At 44.1% G+C, this 12,529-nt stretch overlaps 1 protein-coding gene across 4 annotated transcripts in view; it reads left to right on the top strand.

Moving 5' to 3' along the window:
* Positions 1-4,113: 4,113 nt before the first annotated feature.
* The window catches only part of kat6b (K(lysine) acetyltransferase 6B), an 86,334-nt gene continuing 77,918 nt past the window's right edge, over positions 4,114-12,529 (top strand). For 3 of the 4 annotated variants that reach the window (XM_042336625.1, XM_042336624.1, XM_042336623.1), the window contains exons 1-2: positions 4,114-4,264; positions 6,006-6,923. In XM_042336625.1, the coding sequence (XP_042192559.1) occupies positions 6,306-6,923 (618 nt within the window). In that variant the 5' untranslated portion in view covers positions 4,114-4,264; positions 6,006-6,305. The remainder of the gene's footprint in view (positions 4,265-6,005; positions 6,924-12,529) is intronic. The other variant, XM_007898735.2, reaches the window with a different exon arrangement.

Below are 12,529 nucleotides of genomic sequence, written 5' to 3'. Positions count from 1 at the left end.
AATCATTTGATGTTTTATATGTAGAAAATATACTTATCCCTTTTCTTTCTGTGAAAGGTCTAACTTTAAAGATTTTGTTACAATATGTAAGTTAAACATTTCTGTGTATCTTACTAAGAAGCACAGGCAGCTTTCACAGTTCTTTTCCGACTGAGACTGCCCTACTCATTAAGGCTTTGACTTGAGGATATCCATCACTGACTCGCTGATCAACCGTCAACAATGACTGGATTACTGCAGACCTACCTGTCTGTGCCTGATATCTCCTCAGAGCCTGTTTAAACACTCTTACCACCACTACCCTTCCCCTCAGGATTTGTTCTACATCAACCTCAAAGGGTGAGTGGACCCACTGTAATTTTTAACCAAAAACCTTCACCAATTAAAGCTGTGGGAGATGTTATAAATTCTGTTTAAAGAATAATCCTAACAAGTTGACAAACTGTTTTAATACTGTAGCAGGTGAGGATTTGCCAGTTGTTTAATTAATTCTTTATCGACTACAGTTCTAATAAGTATAATTTGGAGCAAGTTGCAGACGGTTCATGTTTTATTTCTCCGCGTGTATAGTTTAATATACCTCCCAATATGAGACACCAGTTTCTCTTACGGTCAGCTTCAAATGGGAGAAACTGAGGGTACCATGTGATGTGACTGAACTACTAAATACATTGAGTTAATTTCATCAAGTATAGATTTTGATGGGTAACACCCAGTGATTCTGTTTGATTCTGATAAATCAAAAAAAGCTGCTCACACACGGAAAAAGGGACGACTGATATTTTTTCTATGATTTTGATTATCAGCTGCAAATTTGGTATGGGACGGAAAATGTCCATTTTGTCTTAAAAAAATGAATTATCCTTGTGCAGCAGCACTATCCTTGTATTTCTGCAGCAGCTGAATGGCTTGGATCATGCAGTTACTCAAACACGGTCTCAATTCAATCTCTCTATGAACTGTGCTGAACCCTCATTGGTCAAAATATATCTGTGTTCAGATATACCATTAAGCATTTGTGGGCCATTGACCATAAGATCCATTTGGTTAGGACACCCATGGCAGTGATGGCCTTTTCACAGCGGTTTGATGATACTCAGGAAAAATATCACTGGAAGACAATAATGTATCAAACCTAGCCCTGTTATTGGCAATAATAAAACGGTTTTGCAGTTTTGAACCCTTTATAATATTTTTCATACAAATTGCAGCCGTAAATAAAGTGGTGCAGTGCAAAATGTTATATTGCCACATAATAGCTCCTTCCCCATACTGAAAATGGTACAATCTTCATATCTCGATTTGAACAGCAAACTACTTGACTGTATAAGAAGGGATTCGAACTTTGCAGACTGCATCTTTTGAAATAATCACTTTACTATAATAATGCAGCAGATTGATGCATTTTTTCCTGCGCAGTTTAATTGAGTGGTTTAAACGTTCATATGTTTTTTAAACAAGTTAGTATCAGTGTTCTGCATCTGTACGCAAAAGAATAACATCTGCAACAAAGCAAAACAAAAAGGTTTGAGGAAATAGCCTCAGAGTTAATGACAGGCTACTTCTTCTAAACACTCGTGCTACCTCGCTCGTATGTTATGTGCCATCTGTTACCCTGCATAAGAAATTAAGACAGCTGGCACATAGAATGAGATCTGAGCCAATCACCCATTGGATCTCAAGCTGCCCCCCTCCAAGGTTGTTGTATGTTGTCTTGTGAGTTTATCAAAATGTTGAAAGAAGGGGAAACGTACAGCAGCACAAATATAAAAATCCGATGGAGAGATGTGCAGTTTCTTAAAATGTTTTAAGAAAAACTAGGTGTGTATGCACTGCAACAGAATGGTAGAATTTACAACACAGAATGGAGCCATTTGGCCCATCTTGTCGGTGCTGGTGCCCTGAAAGAACTAATCATTCAGTCCCCATTTCCCTGCCCTTTCCCCCCACCCCTTAATATTTTTAACAAACATTGCTCCAGTTCCCAGTTTGTGTGTGTGTGTGTATATGCGTTTCTTTTGGGGGGGAGAAGGAATTCCAATATTTGCATTGGGGTGGGAGGGAGTGGTGAATGGGTGGAGAAGGAGCATTTGGACTATGAGTAACCGTGGATGGGGGAAAGAGACAAACCATTGGAGGATGGCAGGTTTTGGTCAGGACAGTGCTGCTGCTTTTGGGAGTGGGTGGGGGGGGGGTGTGATGATGCTCACAGGCAGGTGGTGAGAAGTTGGGCGGGGGGGGGAGGGAACAATTTTGCAGTAGTGCGCACTCTGATGCACCCTGGATGCTGCCGGTGCTAAGGCGGTGGCTGGAGTCGGAGGGAGTGGAGTCAGGGCGGTGCTCAGCCCCCCAGCGGCATTGTCGTTGTGGCGGTGGTAGGCGGAGGAGGAGGAGGAAGGCACGTGTGTCACCACCATCCGTCACCCATCAAAACACACACATATCAAAGCAGGGAAGCCTTCATCGGCTATAAATGTGTGTATTCACAAATAAATGTGTGTGTGTATATATATATATATATAAGCCAATAACCGACTTCAACACCCCACCGCCTGACTGTCACCTTCGAGAAGATTCCAATTGACACCTTCAGGGAGGATCTTTTGGGGGCAATTACATTTTTTTAAAAAGACAAGATAAATAACACCTGCTACTTCCGGGGGTGGGGGTGTGTGGGGAAGTCTCTTTTATTTTCAGTTGATGGTGTAGTCGTGGTGTTTGTTTATAAACGAGATAAACTGATATACAGATGTTTCTTTCTCTTGTTATCATTTGCGGCAGCTGCGTTTACAAACCTTCAGAAATTATTGACATGTTTCCTCTCGCTTTCTCCGCAAAACACATCACCTACCCTCTCCTCTCCCCTGAAGAGGAGATGGGAGGGAGGGGGGGGGGGGGTGGGAGAGAAAAAATAACCAGGCAAAAGAGAGAGCCTTGCCACAGTTTTTTTTCCAGATGAATAATTAATAAGGTTAATTTGCAAAAGAGGTGAGAGGATGGGAGAGAGATGCTGACTTAAAGCAGTGGTGGTGGTGGGGGGGGGGGGGTGTTGATGTAACAGTAAAGAGTAAACAGCATTAGATACTGATACCAATGTAACCCTCGTCCATTTCACTGTAAATTTACAGTCTCTCAGATTTCCCCTGTTTGTCCAGAACCACGTTAGGGGGGGGCAACACCCCCCACTCCCCCAAAATCACAGATATTCAAAAAGACATTTAATTTCCTTCTTTTCACAGTGTTTTTTCTCTCTCTGTGTGTGTGTGTGTGTGTGTGAGAGCGAGAAGGAGGAGGAGGGAGGGAGTAGGGGGTGGGTGGGTGGGTGGGTTGGATGGGGGGAGAGGGAGAGAGACTGAAAAATTAGGGAGGAGAGAGGGAGGGAGGGAGGGGAGAGGGAATGCAACATGGGCTTGTGCAGTAGCAGAGCCAACAAGCTATTAATTTTGAGTATCATTCCAGGCACTTGACATTTTATTCAGTGATTTGTTTTAAAATGATTTCCCCCCCCAAAAAAAAATAATTTTTTTTTATATAAAAAAATGTGGGATGATAAGATGGGGGTGGGTGGGGGTGGGGGTGGGGTCTCACAGTGCAAACATGCTTGTGCACTGTTGGGTGGGTTGGGTATCTGGATGATTGCGGGTGTGTTTTCCTGTGCAGGGTGAGAGCAGGGAGGAGGCAGTAGGTTAAACATGAAATCGAGTCCTTCTTGGCTTTGCCCAGTGCGCAAATGACATAAACGCTGTCACTCAGCCTAACCTGGGGGCGGGGCCAGGCCGAGCCCCAGACTGATTGACGTGGCGCCAAGCCAATCACGAGCCGCGGCGGGCGAAGGGTGTGGGTGAGTGACGCGGCGACGGGCCACCGAGAGGCCCGCGGGGCGGGGGGACGGTGGGTGGGCGGGATCGCGGCCAGGCTCTGGGAGACTGGCGTGGCGGCGGGCCAATCAGAGGGCGCCGCCGGCCTGGGCGGGGTCAGGTCCGCTTGACTGACGCGGCGGGCGGCCATTGAGAGGCCGCCGCGAGCTGGAGCCGCGGTTAATTGACAAGCGGACGGCGAGGCCGGGGCCAATGGGGCCGGGACTCGGCGGGGAGGCGTGACTTCCCGGGGGGGTGGGGGGCGGCCCGAGCAGCGAGTGAGGTGGAAATGGGACTCCATTCGGCTGTAATCAGTGTCATGTCGGTTTCGTGTAAACTCCGGTGTTCAGACATCGGAACAAAATGGCGTCTGCGAGGTAACAGCGGGTTCTCCTCTCCATCCGAGTGTGAGTGAGTGAGCGAGGGCTCGGGGCGGGGGGGGGAGGGAGGTGTGGGAGGGGAGGGGGGGGGGGTGGGGGCTGGTGATCTCCTCCCAAGGCGTCAGCGGTTGGCGCTGAAGTCGGGAGCTGCGGGAAGCCATCCCTATCGATTTGCGGTGATTATAGTTGGTGATGAGATGTGAGTGCCTGTCCTCGCGTGCGGTGCCGTGCGGTGCGGGTCTGTGTGTGTCTCTGTTTTTAAAGGACTCTTTAAACGCGATCGTTCTCGGGAGCCATTCCTGGCGTGTGACCCCCCCCCCCCCTCTCTCCCCCTCTCTCCCCACTCCCCCCCCTCTCTCCCCCTCACTCTCTCTCCCCACTCTCCCCCCTCTCCCCTCTCGCCACTCCCCCCCCTCTCCCCCCCTCTCCCCACTCCGCCCCCACCTCTCCCCCCCCTCTCCCCACTCCCCCCCTCTCCCCACTCCCCCCACTCCCCCCCCCTCTCCCCACTCCCCCCCCCTCTCCCCACTCCCCCCCCTCTCCCCACTCCCCCCCCCTCTCCCCCCTCTCCTCCCCCTCCCCCCCCCCCTCCCCCCTCTCCCCACTCCCCCCCCCCCTCTCCCCACTCCCCCCCCCCCTCCCCCCCCTCTCCCCCTCCCCCCCTCTCCCCCCACTCCCCCCTCAAACGCTGCTGCTCTGATGCGGTATTCAAAATACAAATCAGACTGACAGCGGAGGGGGGAGGAGATCGCGCGGCTTTTTTTCGCAGGTTGTCGAGAGGGCCTTTAAGTGATCGCACTGTTGCGGTCACCAGGTGGACAGTGTGTGTATGTGTGTCTCTGCGCGTCCCCTTTCCATTTGGACCCCAATTATTTTTGAGAGAGAAAAGACAACAATGTTTGATGTTTTGCTCCTTTGAGGGCAGACGGAGAGGAGAAGAGGGAGAGAGGGAGAGGAGAGGAGGAGAGAGGGAGGGGAGAGGAGAGGAGGAGAGGGAGAGAGAGGGAGGGGAGAGGAGGAGAGGGAGGGAGAGAGGGAGAGGAGGAGAGAGGGAGAGAGAGGAGAGGGAGAGGAGAGAGGGAGAGGGGAGAGGAGGGGAGAGGGAGGGAGAGGGGAAGGAGGAGAGGGAGAGGAGAGGGAGAGAGGAGAGGGGAGAGATGGAGGGAGAGGAGAAGGGGAGAGGGAGAGGAGAAGGGGAGAGAGGAGAGGGGGAGAGATGGAGGGGAGAGGGAGAAGGGGAGAGGGAGAGGAGGAGAGGGGAGGGAGCACTCGCGACAGGCGATGCTCTCTGGTCCGGACGGGTTTTTTTTTAATCTATAAATGCGCGAACGTGGGGGGAGCGACCGAACGCGTGAAAGTTTCTCGTCCGTGAATCCTTCAGCGACGAAAAGGGGAAACGGGGGCGAGAGCGTTGCGTTTTTCCTTCGAGAGACGCTGCATTCCCGCCGTGTGTGTGGGCTCCCGATGCGGTGACAGCCCCCGGGGTTCGGGGGAGATGGCGAGAGGGCGACCCGCTGCAGTGTGCGGACGTGCACGTGTGTTTACACTCTCTCTGTGGTGACATTCCGATGTAAACACGAGAGGCTTCAAATCGACCAACTTACTTCCTTCGGGTTGGATTACATTGCGACTTTCAGAGGACGGGTTTTGTTACTTTTTTTTTTGCGCGTGTGTGTGTGTGTGTGTGTGTGTGTGCGGTTTGACTCTTTTCCTCCCGCACCGCTCTTCGGTGAGTTTTGCTGATGTTGGGTTTGCCTTTTCCTTTCAGTGCTTCTCCTCCCGCGTTTGTTGCCGGTCCTGGAAAGCCGTGCGGTTGGATCTGCGAACGATTACTTCTGTACCCGTGGTCAGAAGATTAACTGAACGCAGCCTTTGGTTTCCAATGGGTGTTTCATTTTGACACGTTACAGGTGCCGCCGTTCAGACCCTGTTGTGGTTCATGTTTCGGTGAATTATTTCACTCCTCAGGAATACCTTTCAGTGAATGGCATGGAATCGATCCATCACAAGGAGGAAGAATAATTTCTATGGCCGACATTCTGCTTGAACAACATATTAATGGTCAACCATGGTAAAGCTGGCAAACCCACTATACACTGAGTGGATTCTTGAAGCCATTCAGAAGGTTAAAAAGCAAAAACAAAGGCCGTCAGAGGAGAGACTTTGCCACGCAGTGTTGTCTTTGCATGGACTGGACAGAAAGACTGTTCTGGAACAGTTGGAACTTAGTGTGAAAGATGGCACTATACTTAAAGTTACAAACAAAGGACTTTCGTCCTACAAGGATCCTGAGAAACCTGGACGCTTTACACCCATTAAGCCTTGCAATCTTTCGAAATCCACACAAGGATGTACGGCGAAAAACTCCAGTGATATCTATAATGTGGACTGGAATAAGCTCCTCAAAAGAGCAATTGAAGGATTGGGAGAACCAAATGGTTCTTCACTGAAGAACATAGAGAAATACTTGAGAAGCCAAATTGATTTGGCCAGTATTACCTGCAGTTCATCATTTCAACAGAGGATGAGACTAGCTGCCAAACGTGCTGTAAATAATGGGAGATTATTGAAGGATGGACCACTTTATAGAGTGAATTACGGGAGTGCAGGAGGCAAAGGAACAGCAAAATATAACACCTCTTCATCTCTCCCACCAGTCAATCTTCTTCCTTATGAAAAAGAAAGGGTAAGTTTGCCTGTAATTTGGGAAAGGGGAAGAGTTAACCGATCTGCAGTTTTCAACTGTTCATACAGAAGATAATATATGTTTTACATAGATTTTCAGATAAAGCGAGTTTGGGGAAAATGTCAGCAATTAATTCATGATCAAAAATAGTGAGTCACATTCAAACCCATTGAATTGTGTGGAGCTGTATTTTTCAGAGTGAGGTATTTTATCTGTCACTTTAGACTAAAATGAGCCATATTTGACAGGTTTGATACAGGTATATTCCTGGATTATTTGATTTTCTGTGCTGGTTGTTCATTGTAAAACTGAGTGGGCATTTGAAAGCCCAAAACCTTTGATGATGTATCACTGATGTTAATAGCACACAAAGAGGTATTTAGTAAATGGATTATTTAAATTAAATGATCTGATTACATGCTGAGCAGGAGTTAATCCCTATCAAGCTCCACTTTCTGGGAGTGTTTAAATGTCAGAAGTAGTCTTGTGTGGGTTCTTAAGAGGACTATGTCTAATTGCAAATGGTTATTTACTGTGTTTGCTGCATTATGAAAGGCAGTTTGGCCTCTAGGGGTCAAAGGTAAAATAGCATTAAAGATGACTTGAATGAAAGTGTACACTTTTTATCCCTGACACATTTCAAAATGTTGGACCTTTTGAGGCTGTTCTAGTTTCCTGTTGCTGTACAGCATTAATGTGAATGGAGTACTTAAACTTGTTCACTGTAGATTTTACAGTGCTCTTATGGAAAACATGACAACTGCACACTGTTCTGAATATGTATTCAGGCTGATGTTTTCCAGAATTAACTATCATGCAAACCAGCATTTTGTTAATGTATTTGGAGATACTGCTGTACCACTTTTATAATCCCCAAGTTAAATAATTGTTAAATTGTCCATGTTTTGCAGCAAATGGCTTCAGAGTTGTCTTTACAATCTGATCGGTGGAAGATGTGTCATAGGGTGGATTGGTTGTGGAATTTGCAGCCAAATTCCAGATACCCCTTCTGGCAAATTATAAGCTTAAAGACTCCATTGGCACATCTGTAATTGGTCAGCTGAGTTGATCATTATTTAGAAATCTAGCCTGAGTCACTCGATAGAATTAATAAACTTCTACAGAAGGTTAATAACAATGGATGATCTCTGCTGACTGCGAATGATTCCACAATATGAAATCTTCCAAAAGATATTAGTCCAGTAACAGTGTTACAGGTACATAGTTGAAATCTGCATTGGTTCACGTCAATTGTAGTACCATTCCCAGCCGCTGATGGCGTGTGTCATTTACTTCTGCTCCAGAAGAAAAATCGTGTCCCGACACACAACATTTTCTATAGAAAATAAACTAAACTCTAATTGAATTTAATTAAGAACAAAATAATATATATTCAGGAGGTTTTTAAAATAATCAATTTGTGGTTCTGTGTTACTTTATGCAAGGTAAAGATTCTTGAAGCAACCATAAATTTGCTTTTAAAGAATGGGTCACGTATGTAAAATTTTTGTGCAGAACGTAAATACTCCTCCCCTTCTTATAAAAAGGTTGGTGCAACTCAAAAAATGATAGATTACCCTCCTGCGGTGTGTGGGGGGTGGAAGTAAACAGGGTCTTGTTGGAGTTTAACTGCCTCTGAGGTGATTTGCCTAGCAATAAAATTTCAGAATTGAGCCAGCCCTCCGTGGAGGTCTCGGTCGTCTGGTTCCTGAGCCAGGTGGGTCCACAGTATTCCAGTGCACTGCTGATGACAGCACAGCAGCCTGGCTCATTGGTAAGACCTCGAAGGGCAGACCAATCAATGGGGACAGGGAATCATCCCACTCAGCTCCTGTTAACCCTGCAATCCAAAGCCCTAATGGGCAGGGTGGTCTGAGCCGGACAAGCAGCATTAAAGCTTGCTGGACAGCGATATCAACGGCAAGCAGTGCGGTTTTAGCTAGTTAGACTCCAGCAGTACCCCAGCGCACATTCTAGGGTCCCCAAGCCTTGGCTCTTGCCAACCTGTACCTAATACTTTCCAGAATTAGGTAAGCAGGACGCGTCCCTCCGGGAGAGAGTGCATATTCCATTGCAACAATCTATCTCTGGGAATTCCATGTATAGGTGGGATGCATGGAAACCTCAGCTTAGCACGGATACTCAGTTGGCAATGGGTTTCCGCATTGACCCCCAAAATATAGAATAATGGTGGGAAATGTTTAAGCTTTTTATCACAGTAGTTATGTAAGAAAGTTATTGTTTGGCATTGTTGGAAATAGTGTGATCTATAGTATAGAAATGTGTAAATGCAATAGTGTTTTTAAAAGCTAACAATTCCCACCTTCTTCCTCCATGGATTTTACTATGTTTGAGTATTTAAAGAGAAATACAATCAAAAGCACTACCCATTATTTATTCTTTATACATATAATACGTTTACAGGCCTCAACTGAACAGCTATTCTGTAGTTACTGAAGAGGTTATCTTTTATGATATGTATTTAAAGAAGCAATCTTAAGTTATCAAGGCTTCCAAGATGGTGAGGGAGCGGTTTTCAAAGTTGACTCCATTGATCATTTTTGCAGTGTAGCTGAGAAGATGATACAGTTGGATACCACTGCATTTTTTGTATCCCAATGATGCTTTTTTGGCATTAGCAATGTTGGGCGTTCTGAATGGTGTTGCGCTTTGAGTTGTTTTTGAACTCTACAGCTGCAAGAAGTGAAGTGAAAGTAAAGGTGATAAGAAAGATACAAAACCTGATTGTGATGGAGTACCATGAACTTGTAGAGGGTGGGTTAGGGACAACACCAGCACAAAACAAAGGGTGCAATGTAACAAAATAGATGAGAAAAATTCCTCTTTGGTAGATATGCTTGGGAGCTGATGGGAAGTTGATGGTTATAGTGGAGTCTGAAACATAATAATCCTTGCATTTGATATAGCGCCTTATCACATCTTTGAGATGTCTCAAAGCCTTTCACAGAATATACTGTAAGGTGAATTCACTGTATATTTTGTGGGTGAAACCTGGCAGCCAATTGCGCACAGCAGTGTCCCACAAACAGTCGTGGATTAAATGACCAAATTATTTTTATTTTTTTGAAGGGATTATACCATCATGTTGAGGGAAAACAGTATGATGATGGAAGACTAAGGGCTTAAAAAAAAAAGTAGCATGGAATCCTCAAATTCGCTCAGTTTCTTTGTTTGTATTTATTGCTTAATCAGCGCTCAATAGTAAATTTACCCAAACACCGGTCGGTACCTTTTGGGAGATTGACTGGTCTAAGGAATTTCAGCACTGACAATTCTACTCACAGATGAAAGAAGCTCATTTCACATTCACTTTTGAAGATGTCTCCCTGTGTAAAAGTAAAGATTAATATTTATTTTTCTCCCTTTTTTATCAGTGACTTTTATTAACTAATGGTCCTGCTGTCTATTGATTTGTAGCATTAGGAGGGAGATGTGAATTGAGGCTTGTTATTGAACTTCCATGCACTACTGATTTGAGTTGGTGCATAGTATCTATTAAAACAATTATGCTTAAAATTATACATTGGCATTCAGATCTCTATCAGAACAGACCACTTACTGTAGCTATCTGAGGATGGAAAATGTTTGTCCAGTTGTGTGCTGGAACTGCTTAGTGTTGTAGACTGCTTAATGCCTTTAGTTCTACCACCAACAATCTTACATACTACATAAGTAATTAATTTTGAGTACTGGACTGTATGTTTTCACCTGCCAATAGCCTAAGCCTTTTTTGTCAACTGGTGGCTGGTACGTTGACAGATGTTTTTAGGCTCACTGTGGCATCTGTCACTCAAGCTGACCTGAAAACACATTAATAATAATAATATTGGAGAGAAATGAATCCTTGTTATGATTTCATAATTTTAAAGATACAAAACTCATTACTAAAAGGAAGTCAGTGCAATAAAATTACATTTTAAAAAACAACTTTACATAATACATTGTTTTATTGTCTGATTTAAATCAGCACCTTCACTAATTGCTAAAAGTGAGAGCTGTCAATGATATCAATGTTATTGTAAGGAATTAATATTGCAAGCCGCACGTCTATAGTCTTATCTTTCGTGAGGAGGGGAAGGTAAGAGGGATTTAGGTGCCTTTGAGGTGACAAGAGATTGCAGATGAAGGGGGAATGCATCTTATTTAACTCTTAATGGTGAACCTTGTGATGTGAGTCAGGTAGTTCTGCTTATGCCAGGCACAGCTATGAATAAATCTGTATTTTTATAGTGCCTGTAACATGAAACATCTCATAGCGCTTCACAGTAATTACTGCATTTAATTCCTAATGGGGAACTCTTAATATTGCTGGAATGTTCATAGATAATCCTAACCTGGAAGATGTCAAATTTTTGTGGTTAATCACAGATTCATATGGCTGCTCTGGAGATTGTTTTGGCTAATCAAGGATTGGTATTGATGATTGCTGTGGAATACTTGCACTGAAGTTTGAAGTCGTACAAATCATTTGAAAAGTGGTGGAAAGAAAGCATAGAAGACTGAATTGTGTTGATCTACCCAGAAAATAAGATGATGCAGATGAATGTTCTGCATGAGCATTGACTGTTAATACAGATGTTTTGCTTTACTTTGTTTGACATTCAATGGGACATGTACATTGTGTCAATTGTCTCACAAATAGCTTGTCTGCTATTTTACAGAAGACTAGAAACACCTAATATGTACAGTATTTGGATATGGTGTTCATGATCTCATTGATACTTTGGGAATGCATGTATTCTGTTTGGTAGATGGGATATTAATAATGAAACCAACATCTAGATGTTGGTGAAGGAAAAAAGTGTTCATTGGTTGCTTGTGATTTTCTTAGTCCATTTTCTGAGTAGGTATTTTGCATTTGTATAAATATGCTAAAGTATTTTTCCTTCATCTTTAACCAGTAGTTTTAAAGATGATAGTTAATATACATTATACAGCAGTGCCACCATTAATTGTGTTACCAATAGATAGCTAGACATTTAATTAAATATATATTTTTTTAAAGTTGAATTTTCAAACGGAAATTATATAGTGCCCTTCAATATAGAATGACTCTACAAGTCAACTGTGGACCAGAAATGTGGTACACTTAGCTTCTGGCAATGACTACCCAGTTTCCCGCGCCAAAAAATGTCCGACTGGCAGGTTGCTGCTAATGTCACTTCAAGTGACAAAAGATCATTACTAAGACTGTAATTATTTCTTCTTCTTCATCACATGCCATCTATTTTTTTCTTTAAAAGTGGGAATGTTAAGAATGAACACTTTTGTTTTAATTACTGATTGTAGCATCCTTCTGTTAGGGGTGAAGTTGTTGCAAATTTGACCTCAGGCAAGAATTTCTTTTAACTCTTGCTCAGTCTTCATTGAAAGTATGTACTAATAGAACACACTCTTTGCCTTTCCATCTAAGCATGATTAAACACAATTTTATTGTATAAAAGATATTTTGAAAAATGCTTTATTGAAATCAAATAACTTGCATTCTCAGAAAAAGATTGCCAGTTGGTTCATAAAGGACACTGCCAAGCCATTCATATTAGAACACAGGGAATATTTAAGTAGATGGGGAAGATAAGGCCATG

The sequence above is a fragment of the Callorhinchus milii genome, unplaced genomic scaffold, assembly GCF_018977255.1.
Source record: "Callorhinchus milii isolate IMCB2004 unplaced genomic scaffold, IMCB_Cmil_1.0 Scaffold7, whole genome shotgun sequence".
Lineage (NCBI taxonomy): Eukaryota > Metazoa > Chordata > Chondrichthyes > Chimaeriformes > Callorhinchidae > Callorhinchus > Callorhinchus milii.
Note: the sequence above shows the minus strand (reverse complement) of the source record. Positions and strands in the feature narration are given on the sequence as shown.